Source organism: Schistocerca nitens, chromosome 2 (genome assembly GCF_023898315.1).
Source record: "Schistocerca nitens isolate TAMUIC-IGC-003100 chromosome 2, iqSchNite1.1, whole genome shotgun sequence".
In the NCBI taxonomy this organism is placed as follows: domain Eukaryota; kingdom Metazoa; phylum Arthropoda; class Insecta; order Orthoptera; family Acrididae; genus Schistocerca; species Schistocerca nitens.
Window position 1 is genome coordinate 340,741,783 of NC_064615.1, and position 26,503 is coordinate 340,768,285.

At 40.1% G+C, this 26,503-nt stretch overlaps 1 protein-coding gene across 3 annotated transcripts in view; it reads left to right on the forward strand.

Moving 5' to 3' along the window:
* The window catches only part of LOC126236139 (targeting protein for Xklp2-like), a 113,592-nt gene that overhangs the window by 54,888 nt on the left and 32,201 nt on the right, over positions 1–26,503 (forward strand). For all 3 annotated transcript variants that reach the window (XM_049945222.1, XM_049945220.1, XM_049945221.1), the window contains exon 7: positions 5,063–5,182. In XM_049945222.1, the coding sequence (XP_049801179.1) occupies positions 5,063–5,182 (120 nt within the window). The remainder of the gene's footprint in view (positions 1–5,062; positions 5,183–26,503) is intronic.

Below are 26,503 nucleotides of genomic sequence, written 5' to 3' on the forward strand. Positions count from 1 at the left end.
TTGTGATTTTCTTTAACCCTGATGACAACCCTGATGAGCAGTAAGACATAAAGCGAAGTCAGATGCTATAAAGTGAGCTTGCAACAAACTACCCGAGCACAGCTAAGTGGCCAGAGATGCAGAGAGCTACTGAGACACAGGGCACAAAATCCACTGTAAACTTAACAGCAGCTGGGGGAGCAGCGAAGTGTGAAGAGTTAACTTTTGAACAACAGTCAAAAGCTTAGATCTCTAAAACAGTTGTGCTGAAATTCACCTGTAAGCCCTGGTTACTGAAGTATTTAGCTATTTCTGTTACATAATTAGTCACTAGGTTCAGAGTAATCTTTGGTTTAATGAGTCAGAAGTTTTTATTGAGCCTAAAAGTACGCTTGTAGTCTACACATACTGATCGAGAAGACAATATACTTCTGAAAACTTGTAACATTACTGAAATTCTTCACTTCATTTTCATTGAAATGTCAATTACATGAACTGCTAGGTCCATAAACTGCTTTAAGTAGACTCCATCGAAGTTGCTTTTAAAGTAAAGCACATTTGTCACAGCAGTTTTGACAATCAGCTCGAAGATAATAAATTCCAAAATTATCAGAAAATGGGTCAGCAGTCTACAAAGACCTGGAACTGAAGTCGTATGATTTTAACTATTAATTTTATTTCCTTGGCACTAATATTAAGTGTGTTTTCTGTAGTGGATTTTTAAGCACGCTCTATTTCCCCCAGTGTTCTAGCAAAGCCCATAAAGATTTTTCTAGAAACTCAGATTTTACATCTGAAAATTTCATTAATGTATTTTAATAGTAAAAGAATAAATTTTTAATTGAGAAAAATTAGGGGTACAAGACAGTAACTCCAGATTTTTTGGAAGGTTTGCTTTTTAAAATAGGAATGATCATGCAACCTGTGTGTGTGTGTGTGTGTGTGTGTGTGTGTGTGTGTGTGTGTGTGTTTTCTCGAATACAATTACTTAGAAAAAAGACATGCATAAAGAGGCCTTTTGTATAAGATAGCTCAAGCCTAAAACAATCCATTGTTAGTGAGGTTGGATTTTTAATGTCACGTAGTTTCATAATTCACATGCTATGAATATGTCCTTAAAGTAAAAGTTTCAACAAATAATGTTTATACTCTTACCAATGTAAATTATATATGTAAATTATATTCAGAAAATTGAAGTGTCTCAAATCAAGGTTTAATGAATAATTTTTATATTGTCACATTGTAACCACAGTAGACCATATCCAAAAGCAGGGTCTTCAATAGGTAAAACATTAGCACTGAAAGCGTGTTTATTATGGACACCAATGCACAGGTAGAAGAGAGCTGAACTGGACAGACATTGCTCTGTTTGTACAGACATGAAATATTCCAGAATATATGACCATAAGAAATTTTGAAAACCTTCCAGAAATGATAACTACTGAATAAATTTCTGTTTGGGTTTGAACTGATGAGCCTCAGCATACCAACGCCAGTGCCACTATTCTGTAATACGTGCAGCACAGCTTGCGCATTGCCTCCTCCGTAGAAGTTCATTGGAAGTGATTACAGCACCCTGAATCTATACCTTATCAACAGTCCTCTGTATGGTGACACTTGCAGATCCTCGTATTCTGGCCCTTTTGTCACATCCATGTCATTGTGATTAGCATTGAAGATAGCCCTTCCCATCAAAGCTTTGTGACTTTTGAACGAGTCTTTTGTTTCCATGAGTGAGAAGCCCCCATTGTTGTTCTGTGCCTCAGGACTGTAGTAGAACTTCATACAGAGGAATCTAGTATGTGGGTGACATACCTGTACATTTGTTTTCTTGATGAAAGGTCATTATCCTAGACTTTGTGACGTCCGGTAACCAACAAATAAGATATGGGTAAAGGTAGTGCTTTAGAAACTTTTCTATTAATCCCACATTCTGGATAGGCATAAATATTGATACTAGGTCTGCTGAACTGTATCTCACTAGTTGATGCTTCGTGTTATAGCATTCTTGTTCTGGGCACAAGGAACTTTGTACGAGCCGCTATCTTCTTCCATTCTGGTGATGTTTCACTGAGTCATTCTGAGTATCATCTGGTTGAAATGGGAACAGTATATTCATTATTGTTTTGGCGTCATGACCATCGAGCGGAAAGAATGGTGTGAAGTGTCTTTGGTTCTCTGTGTTGGATGTCACAACAGGCAGTATTGTATACCAATCTCTCTGCAGTGGACAGATCTGCTCTTCATGTAAGCTGATATTGAGTGGAGAGATGTGCCTATAAATGTACCTTTAGGGACGAGTTGTGGCTGCTCATGACAGTGATCCAAAGATCTCCTTGCCCACCTATAATAGTTATGATTGTCACTGATACATACGTTTCTGTTGTGAGTGTGATTACTTTTTTGATGTTGACAAAAGCTTCACAGATTGAGCTTCTAGATTGACAACAGGAACCCATCTTCTTGATGGCTGTGGAATGTGACACCATCTTCAACAGCAAAGTGGTTCTCAGAAAAATCTGTATGCTTGTTAGAATGGCTTCACCAATCTGGTGCTCTGACCTTCCACAGTGTGACTGTTTGAGAATAACGTTGACTCTGTTCTGCTAAAATACTTTTGATCAGCTAATGTACATGAGGGAGGAGTTGGTTGTACTGAATTTGTCAAATGGTGCATTGTTTGATTTGACTCTGACACATCCTTCCTGGTGTGTGCAGCTGGTGGCAGAGATTGGTGTTAGAGATTGAAATATTTGTAGACCTTCTCTGTAACCCCTTGCTGTGTATGAGGCTGACATTCATAGCAGCTAACTCTCTCTTGCTTACTTGGTCAGACAGTTCTGTCTGCCATAAAACACTCTTCTTCTTACAACCTGAAATCATGGTCTTCCACAACTACCATAGGGGTCACATTCAGGAGTCAGTCATACTTCTTTCACCCATCCCTTTTCTGTTGCATTTCTTCAATGTACTGGCACTGTTCGATGAATTCTTCAGTTGTTGTGAAATTCTTTACCAGAAGAGTTCGTCTGCAACTTAATTTTTGAATCCTTTGTTTTCTGAATATACAGTCCTTGAGAATGATGAACTGCTTGTATTCCGGTACTTGGCTGTGTAGGCAACAGATTTTATGCTGGCAAATTGGAATCATGATGGTGTAGGTGTTTCGAAGGACAAGGGTCCTCCACCAAATTTTGTGAAGTCATAACCACAAAGCACAATCATCAATGAAGAACATTTAGCACTTAACACATTTGTTATGAACAGAAGTGTACAGATAGAGGATCACTGAACTCATGGGCTGAGTTTGCTGCTACCTATACAAACATGTCAGTTAGGAGTGGCATCGGAGCAAGTGGAGTTATTCCATCTTGCTACATTTCAAACTGTATTGCTGCTGTGGTTATGCTTATCTCCTTTTTACAAATGTTTGATTGTGTAAACAGTTTACCTCATGAATATGGCACAAAGTTGAGACACTGCATTAGTTGCATGTATGTTACTGGAAGTGTGGATATTCTTATCTTCTGTGATTTCCAACTCCTGGTTGGGTCTGGTTAGAACAAAAAGCTCTCCATCTTTTCCTGCCCTTCCAAGATGTTTCCCTCTCCTCTCCTCTCCCTCTCCCTCTCTCTCTCTCTCTCTCTCTCTCTTAGGCTGCTTCCCTCCTCACCACACATTCCTTCACTTTGATTGATCTATATCTGTCTTACCCTATGTTGCTTTTCCTCCTATTGCCATTCCGTGAGCCTGTCTTGGTGTACTGCCAAATCCCATTCTTTTAACAACCCCGTACCATCTTAGCTCACCTTTCCCCTATGGTCTCTTGCATGGGGTTCTGTTTCACTATTTCTCACACTATCTCATTCCTTACTATATTCATTCTAGTGAGTCCTATTCTTTGAAATTTCATTCCACAAACATATCTTGCTAACCTGTATTTTCTCCGTTACCCATGTTTTGTTTGCATGTATGAATATTGTAGCATAATATGCTCGGTATAATATTCACTCTCTTTTTGTCAGTACATTCTTGCTCCAAACCAGGCTTCTCACATACTGCAGAAAATCATGGGCTTGCCTTCCCCTTTCTTGTACCTCGTCATTCCTCCCACTGTCTCCTACTATCACTTCACACTACTTGGCATTAAATTTCTATTCATATTGTCCCTGCATCACCTCCCATACATTTAGTCTTTCTTGTACCACCATTTTCCCCCCACCTGTAAATCATCTGCAAACACCATTGCCTTCATATTTTTATTTTCTATTTGGTCTGCCAGCTCTGTGGATTAATGATACTGATCTAAAATTACACACACATTCCTAACTACCATTTTCATGGTATGGCTTGAACACATACGTTTTTAGTCCACTCTAATATATTTTTTCTCAAGTAATGCACAAATAAAGTGGGTAAGACTTTTTGACATGTTTTTAACCCCAGTGAATGTTTATTCTTTAACTTCTGTATTACACTGCTTACTTAATGTTGATTCACTTACACAAATTCTAAATTAGCACATCGTGACGTGTGCATTTGTAAAATGGATTTGTTGGTCAACAGGAGAAATAAAATACAGTGCATAAAATAAGGGAAAGGCAGCCACTTGCAAATAGCGTTCAGATGTGTGGAGCCCACACACTTAACATGACACTGCATTCACACTAGCTTTTGAACTCTTGCTCGTTTCCTATCAAAAAGTACACACAAGCACCCACACTCAAATGCACACTCTCACAGCCATGGAAGTGTGCATTCAGGTTTCACTAGAAAAAGACCAAGAGCTCACAAGTTAGTACTGTTAAGTGTGTATGCTCCACACTTCGGGCCACTGTGGGTGAGTCGTTGCCTTTCTGTTACTTTATGTATTGCTCCATCGGAGAAGTAAAATACATAATATATTACAATTAGTGTTCAGTGCTTCATACCATTTCTGTGGTTAATAAAGTGGAATGAATTGTGAATATGTGAAATAGAAGTGAAATAACTTACGAACTGCAGTGAAGTAAGAGATATTTAGAAAAGTCATTTTAAATTTGTTGTGCCTTCCTAGTCATTATTTTTATTATTTTTCAATCAGACAGGTGGTGCAAAACTTGCTGACACATCTCAAACGGTGCATACTAAAATGAATACACTTCCAGATGAAAAACAGCCTATAGAATCTGATGAACATAATACTATTCATCCTGCATGGGAGGTAAAATTAGTATTACTTACTTTGCTTGATTTTTTAATAAAATATATAGCATTACATGCATTGTATGGTCATATTCAGTGTCTCGTAATGTATTGGTAAATGTCCTGCCTGTTTGCAGTAAGATGTACTGTATCACAGTTAATCGTAGCCTATTCAACTCAACAGGATTTAGTATATATATATTTATAGAACAAACAAACTATATTTAGTGTATCTGATAACTTGAATTGTAATGTATACAAAACTGTGTGTTAATATTAAATTTGCCAACTATTTGACAGAAGAATAGGCACGAGGAAAATTTATCGGAACTATTAGAATAATACTCTTAGAGCCTATACCAGTTAAGCAAATATTATGTTCCATGACGGATTCACTAACTGCAAAGCAGGTTTTCACCTCTCATGTTGTTTTCGATTAGTGGTGCCTTTCTTCTAGCTGCTTAAAATTTCTGAAATTTTAAACAAATAAATACTGTTCGTGCCTTTTCAATGTAATGAGCAAGACTCAAGAGATCAGTCTTGCAACCTATTACACACAGTTAGTTCCATGCAGTGATGGTTTTATTCGTGGACTTGCAACTAGAATGCACTATTGTATCCATTCCGTGTGGCAGGTGACTCATTGATAGCTCCATGTAGTAAGCATTAATTGTAGCTGGAATGTGTTGGTTTACTGGTAACAGTTAACAGGAGCAGACTGCAATCTGTCCTTTCATTCCACAGGCCAAGCTATGCCAACAACCCAATGTGGAAGTTGGTGCATACTCACAGCTCAAAGTGTATTGTGTGTTCCTGGCTAGGGTCCTGTTCTTGGGTATCATGCAAATATGATACATTATAGGAAAGTGAAGTGTAGGAATTGTACATTCATTTTTGTATAGCTGCATGTGGTTGCCAACAGTGAATAAGTCTAGGTATTCACGAGGATTATTTATTTATTTTTTTTTTTATTTTTTTTTTGTAAAGTGAAAGTAAACATCTACATACGTATCCACAAGCCACCATATGATGCATAGCACAGGGTACCCTTACCAGTACTAGCTCTTTCTACGAGTGGAACAGCAAAGAAATTGTCGAGGGAAAAATTACGGTCTATATGCCTCCGTAAAAGCACTAATTTTTCTAATGTAATAATATTATGAGAAGCAAAGTTGCTACTCACTATGCTCAGTTGCAGATAGGCACAACAAAAGACTGCTACAATATAAGCTTTTGGCTAAACAGTAGCAGCTTTCCTTTTCATAATATTGTTATTCCATCCTGGATTTTCCATTGTCTATTTTCTCTTATCTTATTTTCATGGGTTTTACGCAGAATGTACGCTATCAGCAGTAGAATCATTCTGGTCAGCTTCAAATGTCATTTCTCTAAATTTTCTCAACAGTGTTCCTCAAAAAGAATGTAACCTCCCCTCCAGGAATTACCATTTTAGTTCCCAAAGCAGCTCCGTAATACTTGTGTGTTGATTGAACCTACCAAAAACAAATGTATCAGCCTGCATCTGAATTGCTTTGATGTTTTCCTTTTATCGGACCTGGTTGGGATCCCAGACTTGAGCAGTACTTAAGAATGGGTCGCACTGGCATTCTGTACATGGTCTCCTTTACATATGGCCCACAGTTTCCTAAAACCCTCCCAATAAACGGAAGTCTACAAATTGCCTTTCCTACTTCAGTCCTTACATGCTCCTTGCATTTTAAATTGCCTGTATCGTTGCACACAGATATTTAAACAACATGACTGTGTCGAGCAGCACACTACTAATGCTGTATTTGAACATTACGGTTTTGTTTCTCCTACTCATTTGCATTAACTTACATTTTTATACATTTAGAGCTAGCTGCCATTAATCACACCAATTAGATATTTTTCTGAAGTCATCCTGTATCCTCCCACAGTTTTCTGATGATAACACTTCCATACATTACAGCACCATCAGCAAACAGTGTCTGCAGCCTTTGGTCTAGTGGCTAGCGTTGCTGCCTCTGGACCACGAGGCCCAGGTTCGAGTCCCAGCCGGGTTGGGGATTCTCTTTCCAGCAACTGGGTGTATGTGTTGTTCTCCTCATCTCATACTCGGTCAGGAAGTGCCGATACTGCAAATGGAAATATTTGGAACTTGTACATGCGCTAATGACCACAATGTTAAGTGCCTCACAAACCATAATCATCCTCATCATCAGCAGCAGCAGCAGACAGTCACAGATCACTGTCCACCCTGTCTGCCAGAACATTTATGTATATAGAAAATAATAATAGTGGTATCACACTTCCTGGGACACTCCTGATGATACCTTCTTCTCTGATCCCTCACCTTTGAGGTCAGCACACTATGTTCTATTACTTAAGAAGCTTTTGAGCAACTTACATGTGTGGAAACCTATTCCAGGTTTTTCAGCAATCTGGAAATATGGAATCTGCCCATTGCCCTTCATCCATAGTTTGCAGTATGTCATGGGAGAAAAGGAAAAGCTGGGCTTCACACCAGTGATGTTTTCTAAAACCATGTTGATTTGTAAACTGAAGCATTTCCATCTCAAGGAAATTTATTATATTCAACATGAGAACATTTTCAAGGATTCTGCAGCAAACAGATATTAAGAATATTGATCTATAAGTCTGTGAGTCTGTCCTTTTATTCTTGTAATATACAGTTCACTCGGGCTTTTTTTCCAGTACTCGGGACTTCGCCCTGCGTGAGAGAGATGCAATAAATACAAGCCAAGTAAAAGGTCAGTGCTGTCTAGTACTCTCCATAAAACCGAATTGGGTTTCTATCCGGACCTGGCAACTTATTTGTTTTCAACTCTTTCAGTTTTTTTCTCTACGCCATGGATGCCTATTACTATGTCGTCCATACAGAAATCTGCAGGATGGACGAACAGTATGTTTGTACAGTTCTCCTGCATGGACGATTCCTTAAACGCAAAATATATTAAACATAATGCGCAGTGCGATATTTGTGAATGAACATTGTTTAGAAATGACAGAGTAATCTGAGAAAACATCTGAAGTGTAGATATCTAACAACAAATTTCTGCATTAACCAGTCACATTTGCTAAGCATGAAATGCGTAGGTAAGGTACGGTTTTTGAAATGTGATTTAATTGTTGAAGGAAGAATGAAGATGTCATCTCACTTTTAAATGGTAACAAAAACCAAATTATTTCCTTGGCCTTATAAAACTCTTGTAAGAAAACATTGCTGCAGTAATATACATATAGATAAAAATCGGCCCAATAAGTGGCTGAAGCAGAAAACACGTGTAAAAAATTGTATGTTTACATGCTTTTGGAGCCAGTGACTCCTTATAGCAGAAGGGTTGAATGAAAAGGTAGATGGGCGAAAGGAAAAGGACTGGTGGTGCTTACGAACTGTGGAGTTACGGAAAAGTCATCCAGAAACTGGGATGAGAAGAGACTGACTGGATAGGATGAGACAGAAAGACTGACTGTTGCCTGCACCAGGTGAGAAATGAAAACTGTGAACTTAAAGGTGGAAGATGAGGTAATAAGTGGGACAGAGAGTACTGAAAAAACATCGTACAAAAGTCAATTATAGCAGAAAGCTAAGAGCATTGTACATGGTACACAGGTTAGGAGGGCAGGGGAAAAATACATAGATCGGAAAATAAAGGGGGGGGGGGGGAATCCAGAGGGCACATGTGCTGAAACAGACTGGCACTAAAATCACGACTATCTTGTTTTAGAGCATGGTCTGTAACAGGGTATTGTGGGTCACCAGCATACACCCCCTGTCTATGTTCATTCATCCTAAATAACTGGTGGTAGTGAAGAAGACGGAACAGTGTTTACATAGTAGCTGGTACTCGACACGTCGTTTCGCAGACGGCTTCCCCTTTCATAGTACATGTTTTGCCAGTCGTAGGGCTGGTGTAGAAGGGTGCACAGGCCATTCTTAAAACATAATGGTCACAGGTCATAAGATAGGGAAATGGATGCAGAAGGAGCATAGGGTGTGACCAGGACATTGTGGATATCGGGTGTGACTGAAAGCTACTCTAGGTGTGATGCACAAAATGTCAGATAAAATAGACCTAATTTCAGGACATGCTTTTAGGAAGTAATAGCCTTGTCGAAGCAGCTGTTTAATACACTCAACAGCAGGATAGTACTGAGTGATGAGAGGTGTACTCCTATGTTGTTCTTTGGAGGGATTACCAATGCCAAGAATGGATGTGATGGCCCAGGAAATTTGCTGTTTAACTAGGCTGGTGGGATAGTTATGCACAGTGAAAGTTGATATGACAGTAGTGGTATTGGTATATTGCTATAAAGTGTCTGTGTTTTAACAGGTAAGTTTGCTATAGGTAACAAACCTGCTTGGGAGGGAATGTTTGGCTTGAAAATGATGTCAACATCCAATGTGAGTACTGTTGTTCGTTTGTAGGTTTAATGTAAGCAGAGGTGTGTAGCTAACCCTGAGTGAGGATGAGGTCAACATCAAAGAGAGTGGCACAAGATTCATAATGGGACCTTGTAAAATTTAATAGGGAGAAAGTATTTGGAGATTCATAAAATTTTGACAGTTCAGCCTCACCATGAATCCATATTACATCGATGTCATCAATGTATATAAACCAATCAGGGGCTGAAGGCATATGGGTCCCAGGAAAGTCACTCCAAATGACATGAGGAAAGATTGGAATAGCAGGGAGCCATTGTGGTTCCCACACTGTACCTTGATCTGTTTGTACCACACACTCCCATATTTTACCTTCTTCTTCAAATCCACAAACCCAATTTCCCTGGCCATCTCAAAGTTGCTGGTTCCCAAGCACACACTGAACATGTCTTTTTCTCGGTTGAGCAACACCTCCAAACTTTAGTACAAAGACTACCCTAGCATATTAAAGACACCAATCATTTTAGAGGTCATCTGAAATCTGTGTCTGTCCCATGCTCACCACACACATTCCTTGTCACCTCTCTCTATACCAACATTTTCCACATCATGAGTGTCTGCGGATGAACATAACATTAACCAGCATTGTCCTTCCTGCTCATCTTGATAAATTTTATATTTATCAACAACAACAACAACATGTACATACATACATACATACATACATACAGATCAGGGGTATGGCATGGATACCATAGTGGCTTCTGTGTTTGCCTATAGACTTGTGGTCAGGCTGACCTGTTAAAATTCGTGGAATATCTAAACACATTCTCCCAATTAAATTTCACAGGAGGCCAAATGATGTTAGTGATAACATTATATGGAAACACATCATGAGTTTCCTCTAATGAGAAGTTAGCTATATGTTCTATTGCAGAGTCCTGCTGAAGGATCATGAAACCACGTTCTCTCCTAGTTAATTGCTCAAAAAAGGCTACAAAATGTTTCCCACATCTCTCTCTGTTAATTGATATCTGGAAAAAAGAGGGCCTATTATTCTCTCAGCACTATTAGCACATCATTCTATTTTTTTATCACACAGAAGTGACTCACATATTATGTTAGGATTTTCAGAACTCCAATAATGGTTGCTTTGTGAATTAATGTACCTGCTTAGGTGGAAACATGATTCATCCAAAAATAATGTTAAGTGAGGGCCAGTTGCTCAGTCGTGTACCCTATTAAAAATCCATTCCCAAAACTGCAATTATTTTGCAGGATCACCTGGTTTAAGTTCTTGCACTGCAGTTATTTTATAGGGCAGTAACTTTGTAGCTCTTTGAGCAAAGCCATGAGAAATTTCCATTTCTTGATAAATGCTTTCTACCGATTTTCTCGGAGACTTTTCCAGAGCATACTCAGTGTTATCCATAATTTCTTCTGTAAATTTTGTTTATGGCTGTCTGTTTCCTGTCATGAACAATTATAATTTCGCAAAATTTATTTATCAATTGATGAATCATTCTCTGGTTAGGAACTTGAAAATCAGCGAATCCCTCTTGAAATAATCTCATTATTGCCTGTGCTGATTCTGTACCCACATATAAATTGTAGATGAATACTATTTGGTGAATAGAATTATTGTATTTCACCATTCCAATTGAAACGCTTTCACTCAGTACACTATTGTGTTGCCTAACAAACTCCTTTTACTTGTGCAAACATAGGCCTTGCAGTGGAGGGGAAGTATATTTCCCACCAGTGCCACTGCTGGCTGGCTGCCTGTCGTGCACAAAATCCCTGCCAGGCGGTTATGTTAAGGACTCGTCATCCTGTACCGTCAGAAGGAGAGCCACCTGTGGAGTGACACATGTTATCAAGGTGGTGATTCTTGTGGAAAACTTGTAGTTCTCAGGGAATTTCAGGAATTTCATATAATCTCGGGGAATTCTGCATTTTTACCCTAGCACTGAAATTGAATTTTATGAGTTTTATAAATCACAAATTTTAAAATACAAGGGGCAATCCAGGAAGGAATTAACAATATTATGAAAAGGAAATTTGCCACTCACCATATAGCGGAGATACTGAGTCGGAGACAGGCACAACAAAAAGACTTGTCACAAATAAAGCAAGGCCTTACTGGCTGAAAGATTTATGTGCGACAGTCCTTTTCTTGTGCTTGTCTGCGACTCAGCATCTGTGCTATATAGTGAGTAGCAACTTCCTTTTCGTAATATTATTAAATTTTAAAATACTTAACATCTTAAAATATGTTAATTACATGAATATTATCCCATACAGTTATTGATGTTTCAAAAGTACAGCTAAGCCACTGTTTATGGCTGCTGTATATCTCAGCCAAGAGGCTAGGAAAGTCGTCATTGTGGTATGCCGCCCCCCCCCCCCCCCCACTCACCACGTTTAAATGACCACCCTGTGGTTGTGTTCCAGCAGTTACATAAATGCTGCTCATCGTTCTACGTTGGCATGATTGCTACCAAGTTATCATTTAGGAATGGGCGTAGACAGAGGATGAATGCTGGTAACAGGTTCTGTTGCAGAGCACACCTCATAACATGAGTCATCTCGGTGCCTGTTTCACCACATGTGCTATCTAAATTATTTCCCCTGACACCAGTTTCTCAGACCTTCGCAGCTGGTAACTGGCATTACAATATGACCGTAGTTGTCACCATCCACCTTGCCTCAATTTGCGTTAATTTCTGCAGTTTCAGCAGGTCTTCTTCGTAATTATTTCTTTCTTCACTCTGTTTTAGTTGTCTATATCTTTCATTTTCTGACCTGTATATTTTTTTCCCCTGCCGTCCTAACATGTCTATCATTTATAATGCACGTAGCTTCCCGCTCTCACTGACTTTTGCACATTGTTGTTTCAGTAATCTATGTCTCGCTTGTTATCCCATCTCCCACCTTTAAGTTCTCAGGTTTTAAAGTCATTAATTTCTTTGTTGACAAACTATTTCGTTTGAGTGTATGAGAACAGGTTACAACATTTTAAGAGTGAAGTGAAGGGTTGGCTGGCGATAAGGTATATACAGGGTTATACAGGTTGATCAGAAAGTCTGAAAAGCTTGTAAGAGTATTGCAGGGTAGATTGTGCTGAGAAATAATTAAGAACAAATTTGATATGGTGCACTATTTCCATTTTCATCACCATTGATGTTAGCCAATCAGGTTATTGCACGCACAGATTCAAGCACTTGCACACAGTAAAATGCTGTAATGCACAAACGTCTGTGAGTTGATGAGCTTTCACTTGTTCAAATGCTCATTATTGGTTAAAATGTGCTGTTTTTGGATGTGATAAATGTAACACTTACAGCACGGTGCCCGTACACCAAACGGACGCGGCCGCCCTGACGTTGGCGATGGCGGCCGTATACCATATGGGCGAGCCTTTATTAGGCTCCGTAAGCGTGTTTAGCGTGTTGCCGAAGCAGTTTCATCAACTAATGTGGAGGTATTTCATTCTTCTTCCGCAAGAGGCAAGCACTTACCGGCTATCTCATCCTGGGAGCGGCTGTGAGCACTGCAAAGACGAAGTTAACTGCAGTTCATTCACAGGGTTTACGGTCGTGAAAATATCGCGCAGCGAGTTGATGGAGGCAGAGATCTTAGATATTCTTCATGGAGATGCAGGATCTGAAATTGACGATTCTGACAAAGAGGATTTGTACTCTCCAGACGAAAGTACAAGTGATGATTCAGGTACCGGTATGTATATGTCCCAATTGTTCATAAAGTGAAGAGTTCATTAACACATTTTGTATTGTGAGTAATGTTCATTACTTAACTTGCATTTAGTACCTTTTAGTACCAATCTTAGCTTTATTTTTTTTCTATGCAGACAATGGTACAGACTACCAGTCATCATTTGTGGCACCTGGTTGTCTGTGCCTCACTGAGCCCAGAGCAAGATTGGTCGGAAGTAGACGATCAGCCAACACTGCCAGATTTCCAGGAAGTAGTCTGTGTAGCATCGCATTTTTCATATGCCACTGAGGAGCTTCAATATTTTAGTTATTTCTTTGATGACGACCTTATTCAGCTCATCAAAAGTGAAACACATCGGTACGCTGGTAACGTTATTATGGTAATGAAACGCAAAGGTAGCCTGAAAATAAACTCTGTTTGGCATAAGTGGTCTGCAGTAAAATTGCAAGAAATTTACTGGTCTCTCAGTATTATTTTGCATATGTGCGTCGTCAAATTGCCGAAAATCAGTGATTATTGGTCAACAGACCCGTAAATTGTTGAGTCGCGATCGATTTTGTACTACATTGTCGATGGTACACTTGAATGACAATGCTATGTTCATTAGCACAGGCCAAGAAAAGCACCACCCACTTCACAAAGTGAGGCCTTTGTTCGATTTCTTTGTGAATAAAAGCAAAATTAGTTTTCGTCCAGGCATGAATCACAATAGATGAGGCTATGTGTCCCTTTCGTGGTAGAACAAGCTTCAGAGTATACATGAAAAACAAACCCAATACATATGGAATAAAATTGTATGCTCTCTGCTATTCATCAACTGGTTATATGCTAAACTGTGATGTATATACAGGTTCTGCAGGCAGTGTTGACAATAGTATCCAGGGCCTTGTAAAAAGGTTATGTTCACAGTACTTTTTTTACAAAGGACATTGCATTTATATGGATAGGTACTACACCAGTCCATCTCTTTTGGACATGTTGTGGGAAAATAAAGCTCTTGGAGCGGGAACTGTAATGAAAAACAGGAAAGGTTTGTGACGAATATTCAGAACACTAAAACTAAAAAAAAGATAGTTTTTCAAAGGAAGTGGAAGTCAAAACGAGATGTTTTTTGTCTTTCCACAAAGCATAAGTCTACCATCACTAGTATTCAAGTGAGGGCCAAAGGTGGAATAGCAGAAATTGTAAAGCCAGACGTTGTTATTGATTACGATAAGAATAAAGCTGGGGTTGACAGAGCAGATCAGTTTTCCAGCTATTATCCATTTGCCCGAAAAACTTTGAAGTGGTGGTAAAAGCTATTTTTCCACTTATTTATCGAGTCAACTGTCAACAGTTTTATTTTATATAAAAAGAATACTAGGAAGAATGTATCCCTAGTAGACTTTATTCAGAGTGGGGAAGAAATTGGCTGAGAAGGGCGGAAATATTTTTCAGCAACAAGCCACTTCATCCTCACAAATTGAGAGGACATTTGCAAGGCACTTTCCAGAGAAGGTCCCACTGACTGCAAACAAGGTGAATACTACTAGATATTGCAAAGTATGTTCAGACAGGGGGAAGAAAGAGACGGGTAAGCGCATCAGGAAGGAAAGTAGGTGGTGGTGAAAGGACTGTGGCATTGTCGTTCGTGTCCCACAGTGTTTCCAGGATTTTCACACAAAGGCTAACTATATCTGAAATATCAAAATACTCTAGTTTACAGGTACCTGCAGTTAGACAGTCCAGTGATATTTTGTTTTAAATTTAGATACAGTAATAATGGCATTACTCAAGAAAGAGATCATGTAAAACTTTTTTATCGACGATATTTTTGTGTTTTCTTTTTAAACTCACATTCATGTAAAGCTCTTAATTTTTCCTTTTAAATGATGCAAGAACCATATTCCTATCATTTTTCTGTTCTTTGCTATCTAATTTCAAACATCCATTGAATATGCCAGTTCACAGCCAAGTGCTGGGTGTAAAGAGGGCAGTGTTGGAAGTGTTAAGCTAAGTGAGCAAAAGCTGCATTTGTTCACTTTGAGGAAACCAAAAAAAGAACACGCTTGGTGATACTGTCTCTGGCAGGCTGCTTGAATTTGTGCATGCAATGACCTGATGGCTAACTTCAGTGCTAATTAAATCAGGACAGTGCAGTGGAATTCCCCCCTTCCCCAGCACAACATACCCTGTCACTCTTATAAGGTTTTCACACTGTTTCTGACCATTCTATGTAGAAAGAGATGCTAATTTCAAACTCAATTTACTACATAGAAAATTTGTCAGTATTTAAAAGTTGCTTTTTAAAAAATCATCTAGAAGGTCCACAAAAAAGGGAGCTGTACATAACTAAATGAGTTAAAATCATGTTTAAGAGGAGGAGAGAAATTTATATGAAGGCCAGAGTAAACCAAGATCCAATGTCACTTGCAACTACAAAAAATAATGTAGTATTTTAAGGAAAGTCATTATAATGTCTAGAACTATGCTTGTTCTGATAGAAATAAATAATGCAGGTAACAGATAATAAGATTAAAACTACATGAGATATTGTCAAATTGGAGACAGTACAGCCTGTCTGTCAGGTGACAAAATACCATAACAATTAAATTAAATGGCAATGTCCTAAATGTTTCACAAGGTGCAAGTACTTCCACAATCACTTTCTAAATGTAGCAGAAACATAGCAGTAAATGGTTCAGATGAAGAAGCATGAGGATGTATTAAAAATATCATTCCACAAAACACTGGAATCACACTCCTCCTTCGTATACCAATCTGTACAAACTTCATTACACAAACTATCCCCATCCACACTATTTACATCATCCCTCTCTATTTTCTGTTAGTTCTTCCACACATTTCGCCGATTCACTACACACAGCATGCACAACTTTACTCCTCCCCCCCAAAGTATCGACACTTGCACCTTCAACAAAATTACATATCCATTCACTGTTAAACACTTTATCTTCCTGAGATATTGGGACTTCCAGACTTGCTACATCCCGCTGTGATTGGTCAAAAATCAGCACACGTTGCCATTCCTACACATTTTTCATTCAAATTAACCCCCGATCCCATTTTACATACATTCTCACTTTCACACTCTGACAAACGTTTTAGATTCACACATTCATCAATAAGTTTAGTTTCACCTTCATTTGTGTTTAGAAACGTGTAAATTCCTTCCTCCGAAGTATGAATAACAGTAGCTTTTACATCAGTACATAAATTACCATTACTCTGTTCCTTTAAACAGAAATCATCTACCTCCTCCGATACATTTCTAACTTCAACTGCTGGCGAGACCAATGCTAAGCCTCCCCTTAGTAACATTGACGCTTTCTGCCGAAACACAATTGTCCTCACTTGCAGCTGGCGAGACACAATTTGCTTCCACAAATTTATCTTTTCTTTAACGTCTTTTTGAACCATTGAATCTCTCCAATTATCACCATTCACACATTCATTCATTAAACATGCAGATCTTAAATCTCTCACAAATCTATGCTTCCGCCGTTGGCGCCTGCTTTTATTGAAAGAGCCACCTATATAGCCTTTGTCTTTAACATACTCCCTGATACATATTTGTTGCCTTTCTCCAAACCTTTTAACAATTTTACCATTATCTCCACTCCTTTTCATTGCCTGTTTACATCGCCATCCCCGGACCTGAGAAGTGGCGAACATCAGTTTCCCGATCGGTTGTTACGCGATTGCACTTCACACGTTCTTTACTCCGATCCCGTTCCTCAAACTTATGATTCGTATTAGTTCTCTGACCATTCTGTTCATTCCAGCTACTATCTTCCTGAGAATTCCTTTGATTTCTCTCACTATTATTATTTTGGTGGTGATTATTTGGATTCCAATTTTGGTAACTACCAACTGGTTTGCTCTGAGGTTTGAACTTCAAAGCCCTCTCTAATTTTTCTAGAAATTCGTCCACGGAATCACATGGACTATGTAAAAGATCCCACTGCAAATCTTCGGGTAATCGCCTTTTTAACATGGTGATTTCCGTTAAAACCCCCAACGGGTTTTTCACATGCATACATTCGCGAAGTTTGCACTTGCAAAAATCTCTAATCATCCCATTACCATACCTGTAATGGCCCGTTTAAGAATTCATTTTGAATCCGCGTCTGTTTTGCCTCACTCCAAAATTTGTTCAAAAAGCACTTTTTGAACTCTTCGTACGATTCACACGACCTACATTTAGAATTTGCCCAAGATTGTGGGTCTCCCTCCAAATGCCTTTTAACGTATTTTATTTTCACTTCGTCCGACATGCCATGAACAAAAGTGTCCCTACACGAAGCCAAGAAATTTGCTGGGCGATATATTCCGTCTTCTGTGTAATGTTTCACAGATCCGGTATTTGCCCAAGGGATATTTTTAACCGCAGTGGCCTGTTGGGAGGCTAACAAATTTAAATCACTTTTTATCTGTTTGTTTTTTAAATTAATTTTCTCTAGTGATACTGGACACTCTTTTATCTCTAATTTTGCCCACTTCTTTCTCCCCTCACCTACACAATTGGCAATGTCACTAATTGTTAAATTAACATCGCTTTTATGAGCTTGTTGCTATTTTATACAGTCGCTTACCTTGTTCCAAAGTTCCGTCTGTATCTTATCCATTTTTTCCCCCAAGATCTTTTTCCACTGATTCGATTTTAGATTTTACTACTACAGCTTTGTCTGTAATTTTCCCCATATCCACTCGGACACATTTTATCATCAATTGCTTTTTCAAGGTTACCCATAAGTTTTTCAACTTCCTCTTTCACATTGGAATCTCTTTCAGTTCGCATTGTACCCATATCAGTCTGAATTGTATCCATCACTGTTTGAATTGTACTGATATTATTTGCCATTGTATTCATATTATTTCCCAATCCCTGGATCATTTGCATTAGCTGAGACATAAAATCTCCCCCACATTCATTCCCCTTCCCTGAATTCCTACTAGTTACACTTTCGTGATCTGATTTCGGACTAACCGGCTCACTTAAGTTTTCAGAATTACACATACTAGGTGACTGTTTTATATACACAGAGATTGAACTTCAGAAACAAACACTGTCTCTATTTGCACAGGCACTTATCTGATCTGAGATAGTTCCCTCGGCCATGGTGATGCCGTCGGTTGAAGGGGAAGTTGACATGAAGACTGTCCTGGAGTACTCGAAGAAGCTGCCGGCGTACTGCTGTTGATCTGCGTCCAGCAACTGGATAAAGTCCCCTGATGTAGTTGTAGCTGCTGCCGGTTACCGTTTGTTCCAACTGTCTCCGATACCGCTGTCCATTAAACGTGCTAACCGCTACTGTTCGCTGCACTCAACTTATTTAGACTCTGAGCCCCCACGCAATTTGCCTTCGACGTGATAGATTAGGATCTCTATCGATAGCATGTGTTAGTTGTGTAAATTATTGCGTAATTTCATTATTTACAGAAACCACACTGTATTTTGTGAGAGGTTCACTCTACAGAAATCTCTACTGGTTTTGCCAAGGTTTCTACACTTTGCATAGTATGCTGAATAACAGAGAGCAAAGTAATTACCAGTTTGCAGGTCACAAATCCCGGACAATCCCCCAGTTGCAGCCTTTCAAACAATATAAAATGGATGAAACGATGGTGAGGTTTTGCCCTCAACTATGTACCCTCGGACTCGGAGTAGCAATATCAAAAGTTTTGGCTGGTTTCGTTGTCTAGGGGCTGGGATACGTAGTTGCCGCATTACTGGCCAAATACTGCTGAGTCTACAGTATACCATAAGAATACACACATGAATCGAATGGTTGAAGGTTTCTATCGCTCGGCAGTTGCGAATTATGAAAGTAGCATATAAATTAAAGATTGGAATGAAATAAAATCTGCAGGTACTATCTTAACGACTTTAAATGATGAATACGATAGTAGAAGTCCTTTTGAGAATGCGGTATATTTCTGCAAAACACTTATTGGTGTCGATGGTCCAGCAATTAAATAAAATATAAGCTGAATAACAGGGAAACAATAGATTCCTACTACATGTAATTAGTTATGAACAACAGCATAGCTCGCGAGATAGTCACTTCTAAACGCACACTACGTCTTCACTGTAGAAGCCAAGGAAATCTCACAAGTGCACGAGTAGGTACTCCAAAGTATTTCCCCACGCGCAAACTGCTCCACACTCTCAAAGTCTCTGCCGTGACCGAGTGTTCATAGCGCAATCACGTCCAGCACTCCTTGTGTCCTGTGCCGTACTCCCCTGTCCTCTCTCCCGAACTTGCTTCCATCCAGTCTCCCCATTCATGAGTGCTGTGATTGGCTAGAGTGCTCACGCCATGTCTTAAATCCAACACACCCACACAAACATAATGAAACACATTTGAAATACTGGATTTACATTTAAATAACTTGAAATTATATAAGTATTCCTACGACTGGACCATAAACACACACTAACACACATTATTAGATACATAAACAAATTAAATAAACATACATCAGAGGAATAGAACAAAAGGTAGGCCAGTAGCCTAATGTGTCTGTGCTTTCTACAACACAGCAAATATTTTACCAATTTCTTCATGAATAGTATATATCGGATATAAACAAAGGCATAGATGGATAAATATATTTATAAGCATGCTGCTACCATTTTTTCATGTGAGTACCATTTTTTCTGTGGAGTACTTAAGGCCTGACGCCATCAATAGTAATTGGCCAATTTGACCTCCAATAACTCGTGTACTATTAAAGTTACTTGCCTGTAATTCATACCAATTTAGGTTTACACTAATAGCTTTCTAAAGACACGTGGATCGACAAAATCAGATGAAGCGTTCAAATTTTGGAAATTCATTGCTGGGTGTTACTTGTATAATTTACCGTCAGATACTAAACTTTAAACTAATAAAGATATTGAAAATCTGATTACACCATCAGAATCGTAATGCAAATAATAGTAATGTACATGTTTCTTTTTGAGGTATCATGGTTCATTTGGCCACTATTAATTTCTATACAAACTGTGAAATGTCTGCCATTAAGGTTTCACAAAGTCTGCCATCTTTGGCCCTCCTGGTGCACAGCGTCACCAAGGAATTCCCAGCCACGTGCTCGCTGGACCACTCGCTGGGGCTACCCCTCTCGTCCGGCTAACATTCGGCACCACGTGTTTGCTGCCGGGCCCCAGCTGGCCGAGCGGCCCGTGCGGCCACTGCTTCCTCCGAACTTAGAATATTTTTAGGGGGCCACGACTCGCCCATTACCTTACAAATTCTGCAAAGTTATTTGGATTTCAGAAAGGTTGTTTAGCTAAGAATGCTTCATTCATCATGTAGCACAAGCCTTAAATAATAAAGTATCAACAATGTGCCCCCCATCCCCCGTCCACCCTGAGTTGTAAGGGTGTCAGTGTGCAAGGGTAAAAGGGAGGGGAGGGTTAGGTGATCCTGCACCATGGAAACTAGGTTGGGAGTTAATCCCCCAATGGCTCACACTGAACGGAAAATGTTGGAAATGGAGGTCAAACCCCAAGGGGACCAAAAACGACGAAAAGGAGATGGAAACAGGAAACTAAACAATAGCACATACTAAAACAAAGCCGGGAGGAGAGCCAGGTTGATATGAAGAAGTCCACCAAGAGGGAAAGGAAGGGGCAGGGACAGGGAAGGAGAGGAACAGGGACGTTAATGCAGTCTGGAAAAAGGAAGTACACTGCAATAGCTCAGGGACCCGTGCGCACCACACACACACACACACACACACACACACACACACACACACACACACACACACACACGCACGGGACTGTGGGGGCAATGGCCATGCTCCACCATGGAACTGGCTGGCAGCAAACGGGGCCCATAAAGAGGGAATGGCAATGCTGGCAGTGTGAATTATCTTATTGGACAATCACAAATGACTTCATCAATACAACCTCACTAAGAAGATGTAAATATGACCTGGGAGTTATATACAGGCCAATCAGCACAATGGAAAGCCCAGTGGGGTAATCTGGCCAGCAGGAGATGGGAAGGGAATGAGAAGTGCTAACTATCAGAGAAGTCATTGTGTGGCGACCGGTGTAAGGAAGGAAGAAGGGGAGGGGAAGTGAATGAAAAATCACTGGCAGAGAAAGTCCCATACGTGGCACAAAAATGAGTTGGAGTCCACTATTAAGAAGGCACAGTCATCATCTGCAAGAAAGTAATCAATGAGGAGACCCTGACTAGACAAAAAAAAAAAAAAAAACACTGTACAACTGAAAAATAGCCAAAGGAGCAAATTTCATATCATTTTATTTTCTTGATGAATAGTTTCGGGCCGTGATTCATTTTCAAATCATCCAGATAGTCAAAATAGTACTTCGAAAAATACAAGAAGCGTGTCATAAAATATATGTATTGTGAAGTGCAAACGAACATTACTTTTCTTAAAAGCGTAAATATTTCTCTATTTCAGCAACACAAAATTTTCACTGAATTTAAAAAATTGACAGAAGGTAGTTCTTTTATCATTATCATGTACAGTTGTCCAGTTACAAAACACACCACTTTCATTTTTTACATTTTGATGCGCACTGTGCCATGCATAGGAAAACATTTAATGCAGCATCCTACAGCTGCATCAGGCAGTGGAAGACACGCTACGATAAATTTCTGCACTTAGGCAATGTAGCAAGTGAAGACATCTCAGGGCACATGCCTAAGTTATAATAATCATTATACATACATATTTATTTGATTTTGAACAGACTTTTCTTTTCATCATTTAAAACTGAGTAATTTATTGTATAAAATGTATGGTTGGCCATCAGCTGCTTCTTTTGTTCAAAACCCAAATATCAATTGGTTTCAGTCACAGACCATCTTCACGGATTAGAGTCAAAACAGTTTAAGCCACATCGTCACATCTGTCTTTACTTAAATAATGGCCACGTCTCTTCTGTACCATGATTGAAGCCAGTCAGTGTTTGGGTTTTAAATAAACAAGCAGCTGATGGTCAGATATGCATTTTATACATTACGTGACGGATGTTAATAGCCACCTTCCAAAAATGATTAATATATTATTGTTTGTTAAGTTTTCTAGTTGCAGTTAACACTTAACCAACAAAACTGATGTATTGTTGGGGGTACAAAGTTTACTTTGAAAACTTCCTTAGGGGTACATGTAGTACACTGCCAAATTTTAGAGTTGTTTGCATTACATTTTACTGGAAAAGAAATTAAAAATGATTTGAATCTATCCCTCCTTCAGCCATTTATTCGTTAGCAGGAAATATATTTTGCACACAAAATTAAGTTCTCTGCTACATATGCACAAAACGAACTCCTGCACATAAAGCTGTTTACATTTTACAGCCTTTGAAAAATAACAAGTATAGTATTTCACTAGCATAAAGAAGTAATATTCACATGCATATATTGATACTTCAGTTCAGAGTTAAGCCTGTCTCTTGCAATAACTGTAATCAGTCAGACTCCATGTTGTTCGCATCCTTCAGGATCACTGTGAGCATGTGTCACCTGCACTCCAGCCCACTGCAGCAGAAACAGTGGAGAAGTGGTGCATTTCACCTGCTGGCTATAGTCGTTTGTTGTAGCAGCAGGCACATGGTACCTCATGTGTTCACTTGCCTTACAAGTCAAACAGTGAGCTCTGTTTCGCGCAGCAGGCACCCAAAATGCCTGAGTTGGAGGTGGTTTAATACTAGTATTAACCTTCGGATCATATGAAGAGGCTCTCGCCATTTGTTGGCGTTCACAAGAATGGTCTGCTGAGAGTTCCTTGATGTGATGTTTTAAACAAACTAATGTTTTTAGAAATATATTTTTTTATTCCTCTCGTTGAAATTTGATATGTTGTTTGTCTCTATAAAGTCTGCGGTCCTTGTTATCTTTCGTGTATAATTAATACACCACTTATTTTTTAATTAAATATTTAAAATAATTTTGTATTTTAACTGATGCATACAACAATGATGATTATTTGTCCCAATATAAGTTGAGCACAAATATAAGATGACTCCCCCCCCCCCTCCTCCTCCTCCCCCGGGGCTCACAGAGAGAAATTGATAAATTATTTACTTTTTTACATATTATTACGAATCAAAATGACAAACTTTTATTGACATAAGGTATGTGCCTAAAAAGTTATGATTACACTAGTCCTATACTTATGCCATTTATTGGTTGTCTGTATTCAGATAATAAAAGCTTCATGAATGGGGCCTTTGTGGCACTCTGCTCGTTTTTATACGTAACTTTCTTACTTGTTGCTCTTTCCGGGTCCAAGTTGATTCTTCCTGCAGCACTTCTCATCGACAAGAAAATGGGGTTCCACAGGGTTCCGTGCTGAGTGTCCCTCTCTTTCTCGTAGCTATTGATGGGCTGGTGGTGGCTACTGGCCCAACAGTGTCTCCCCCCCCCCCCCCCCCCCGCCCACCTTGTATGCTGGTGATTTTTCTCTGTGCTTCGCTTCCTCCATCATGGGCACTGCAGAACGCCTTCTACAGGGGGGCAATCTACCAGGTGCAATCTTGGGCTCTCTCCCATGGGTTTCAGTTTTCAATGGCAAAGTCGTGTGTCACGCATTTCTGCCATCGCCGTAAGGTTCATCCCCATCTGGACCTGTCCCTCAATGGCCAATCCCTTGAGATGGTGGACACCCATTGCTTCTTGGGTCTGGTCTTCGATGCCCGGTTGACATGGCTCCCTCATCTTTGCCAGCTGAAGGGGACATGCTGGTTACATCTCAATGTTCTTAGATGTCTGTGCAATACCACCTGGGGGTGCAGACCACTCTGTTCTACTGCGATTGTACAAAGTGCTGGTCCAGTCTCTTTTAGACGACGGGAGTCCTGTCTGTGGTTCTGCGTCACCTTCGAAATTGCAGATACTAGACCCCATCCACCATTGTGGGATACGACTTGCGACTGGTGCCTTTCGGACTAGCCCCGTGATTAGCCTTCTTGCAGAGGTGGAGATTCCACCACGCTGCGAGTTTTGCACTAACAGCAGCTGATATCTTACGTGCTCTGCGTTTGCTGCATCGCAAAGCACCCTAATTATGGTCTCCTTTATCCAGACATGGAGATCCACATCTCGTGGCGGCAGCTACGATGTGGGCTTACCATGGCGGCCCACATTCATTCACTCGCTCTTCTCTGACCTCCAGCACTTCCCTTTACTGTTCCTTTTCTCCACTCGTGCACATACCCCTTTGTGGTGCATCTCTCAGCCACAGCACTGTCTTGGTCTCTCCATCAATTCAAAGAGATTTTTTTCTCTGGAGGCCTTTCACCACCAATTCTACTGTCTCCTCAGTTCATTCCAGGGTTCAGAAGTGATTTATACTGATGGCTTCATGGTTGCTGGTCACATAGGGTATGCTTACATCTATGCGAGACACACGGATCTTTGTTCCTTGTCAGATGGCTGTAGTGTTTTTACTGCAGAATTGGTAGCCATCTTGCGCACACTGGACCATGTCCTCTTCTGCTCAGGACTGTCCTTCACTATCTGTAGTGACTCCTTGAGCAGTTTGCAAGCTATCGCCCAGTGCTTTCCCCCACCCATTGGTCATAGCTATCCAGGACTTCCTTTCTCTCCTTGATCAATGTGGATGCTCAGTGGTTTTCATTTGGACCCCAGGCCATGCTGGGATCCCTGGCAATAAACTTGCCGATCGACTGGCTAAATTGGCTATTCGCAGGCCATCTCTTGCTATTGGCATTCCGGAAATAACCTTCGCTTGGCATTACGTCATCAGGTTTTGGAACTTTGGAATGCAGAATGGCACAGTCTTTCTTTGCCGAACAAGCTCAGGATTCTACAACTATGTGGCAGTCCTCCTTATGGGCCTCTGCCATTCTTTTTCCGGCTCCGCATCGACCATACTTGGCAGGCTCAAGATTATATCCTCCATGGTGAGGATCCGCCTCTGTCGTTGTGGATCAATGTTGACTGTGGTTCACCTTGTACTGGAATGTACCAACTTACCCGCCCTGCGATGGACATTTAGCTTTCCTGACTCGCTCCCCCTAGTATTAGCTGACAATGCCTCAGCAGCAGATCTAGTTTTATGATTTCTTCTTGATGGGGGTTTTTATCGCTTTATTTAAGGGTGGAACTTTCAACCTTATCTGTGGGTGGAGGGAATGGCTGGCTGTCTTGCTCCCCCTTTCGGCCTGATTGGACTGGCTTCGACTGGGCTTGGTGGTTCACCTCTGCCTTCCCACTCCTTTTCTTATTGGGTCTGTTTTATCTTGAGTGTCTCTCTTGTCTACCTGTGCCTCTTCCTTCATGCCCCTGTCATTATTCACTTTCTTTCCCTCCTTTCTTCTTCCACCTTTTTCCTTTCTTCTCTGTCAATAGTTTGTAATTTTATTTCCATAGTAGTTCCCTCTTATAGTGTGAGGTTTTATCGGTTTCAGTTATTCCAAGGTTGGAGGGACTGATGACCGCACAGTTTGGTCCCCTTCTCCAATCCAACCAACCATGACCATTGCCAGTGTCGTCCATGGTTGTCGTCGCGCCTTGCAACACTTAATGCGGCACTTGTCCTCTGCCGATCTTACTGCCTTTAAAAGCCTTCATGCCAAAGCCGTTACTTAACAAAACAGGTGCATTGGGAATAATTTGTCTCCTCCGTAGGTTCTTCTGTCCTTTCTTCACGAGTCTGGACGACACTCCAAAATTATCAGTGGTAGTCTTCTATTCTGGGACTTGCAGTTCCAGGTGAACTTTGTATGGTCCCATCTGTTTTTGCAGAACACATTGTGACCCATTTTGCAACGACGTTGATATCAGCCCCCTATCCAGCTGCCTTCTCCTCATCCAGAAACAGTGGACTGAAGCTTTCCCTTTGTCAGGCGGAACCCTACAATGAAAATTTTATTGAATGGGAACTATGTGTGGCCCTCTCTTCTTCCCATTGATTCCATGCATAACCAATTGCTTCATCACCTCAGTCCTCCACAAGAATGGTATCTCCTCCATGTGCTTTATCATATTTGGCATTTTCCCCTCTCAATGGAGACACAGTATTATGGTTCCTGTCCTATGATAGTTACCAACCCATCAGTCTCACTGTCCCCTGCAAGTTTCTTGAACAGAGTGGAGCTCATGTGAAACTTCTTGGCAGATTAAAACTGTGTGCCCTACTGAGACTCGAACTCGAATTCAGAGTTCGAGTATTGGTACGACACGCAATTTTAATGTGTGA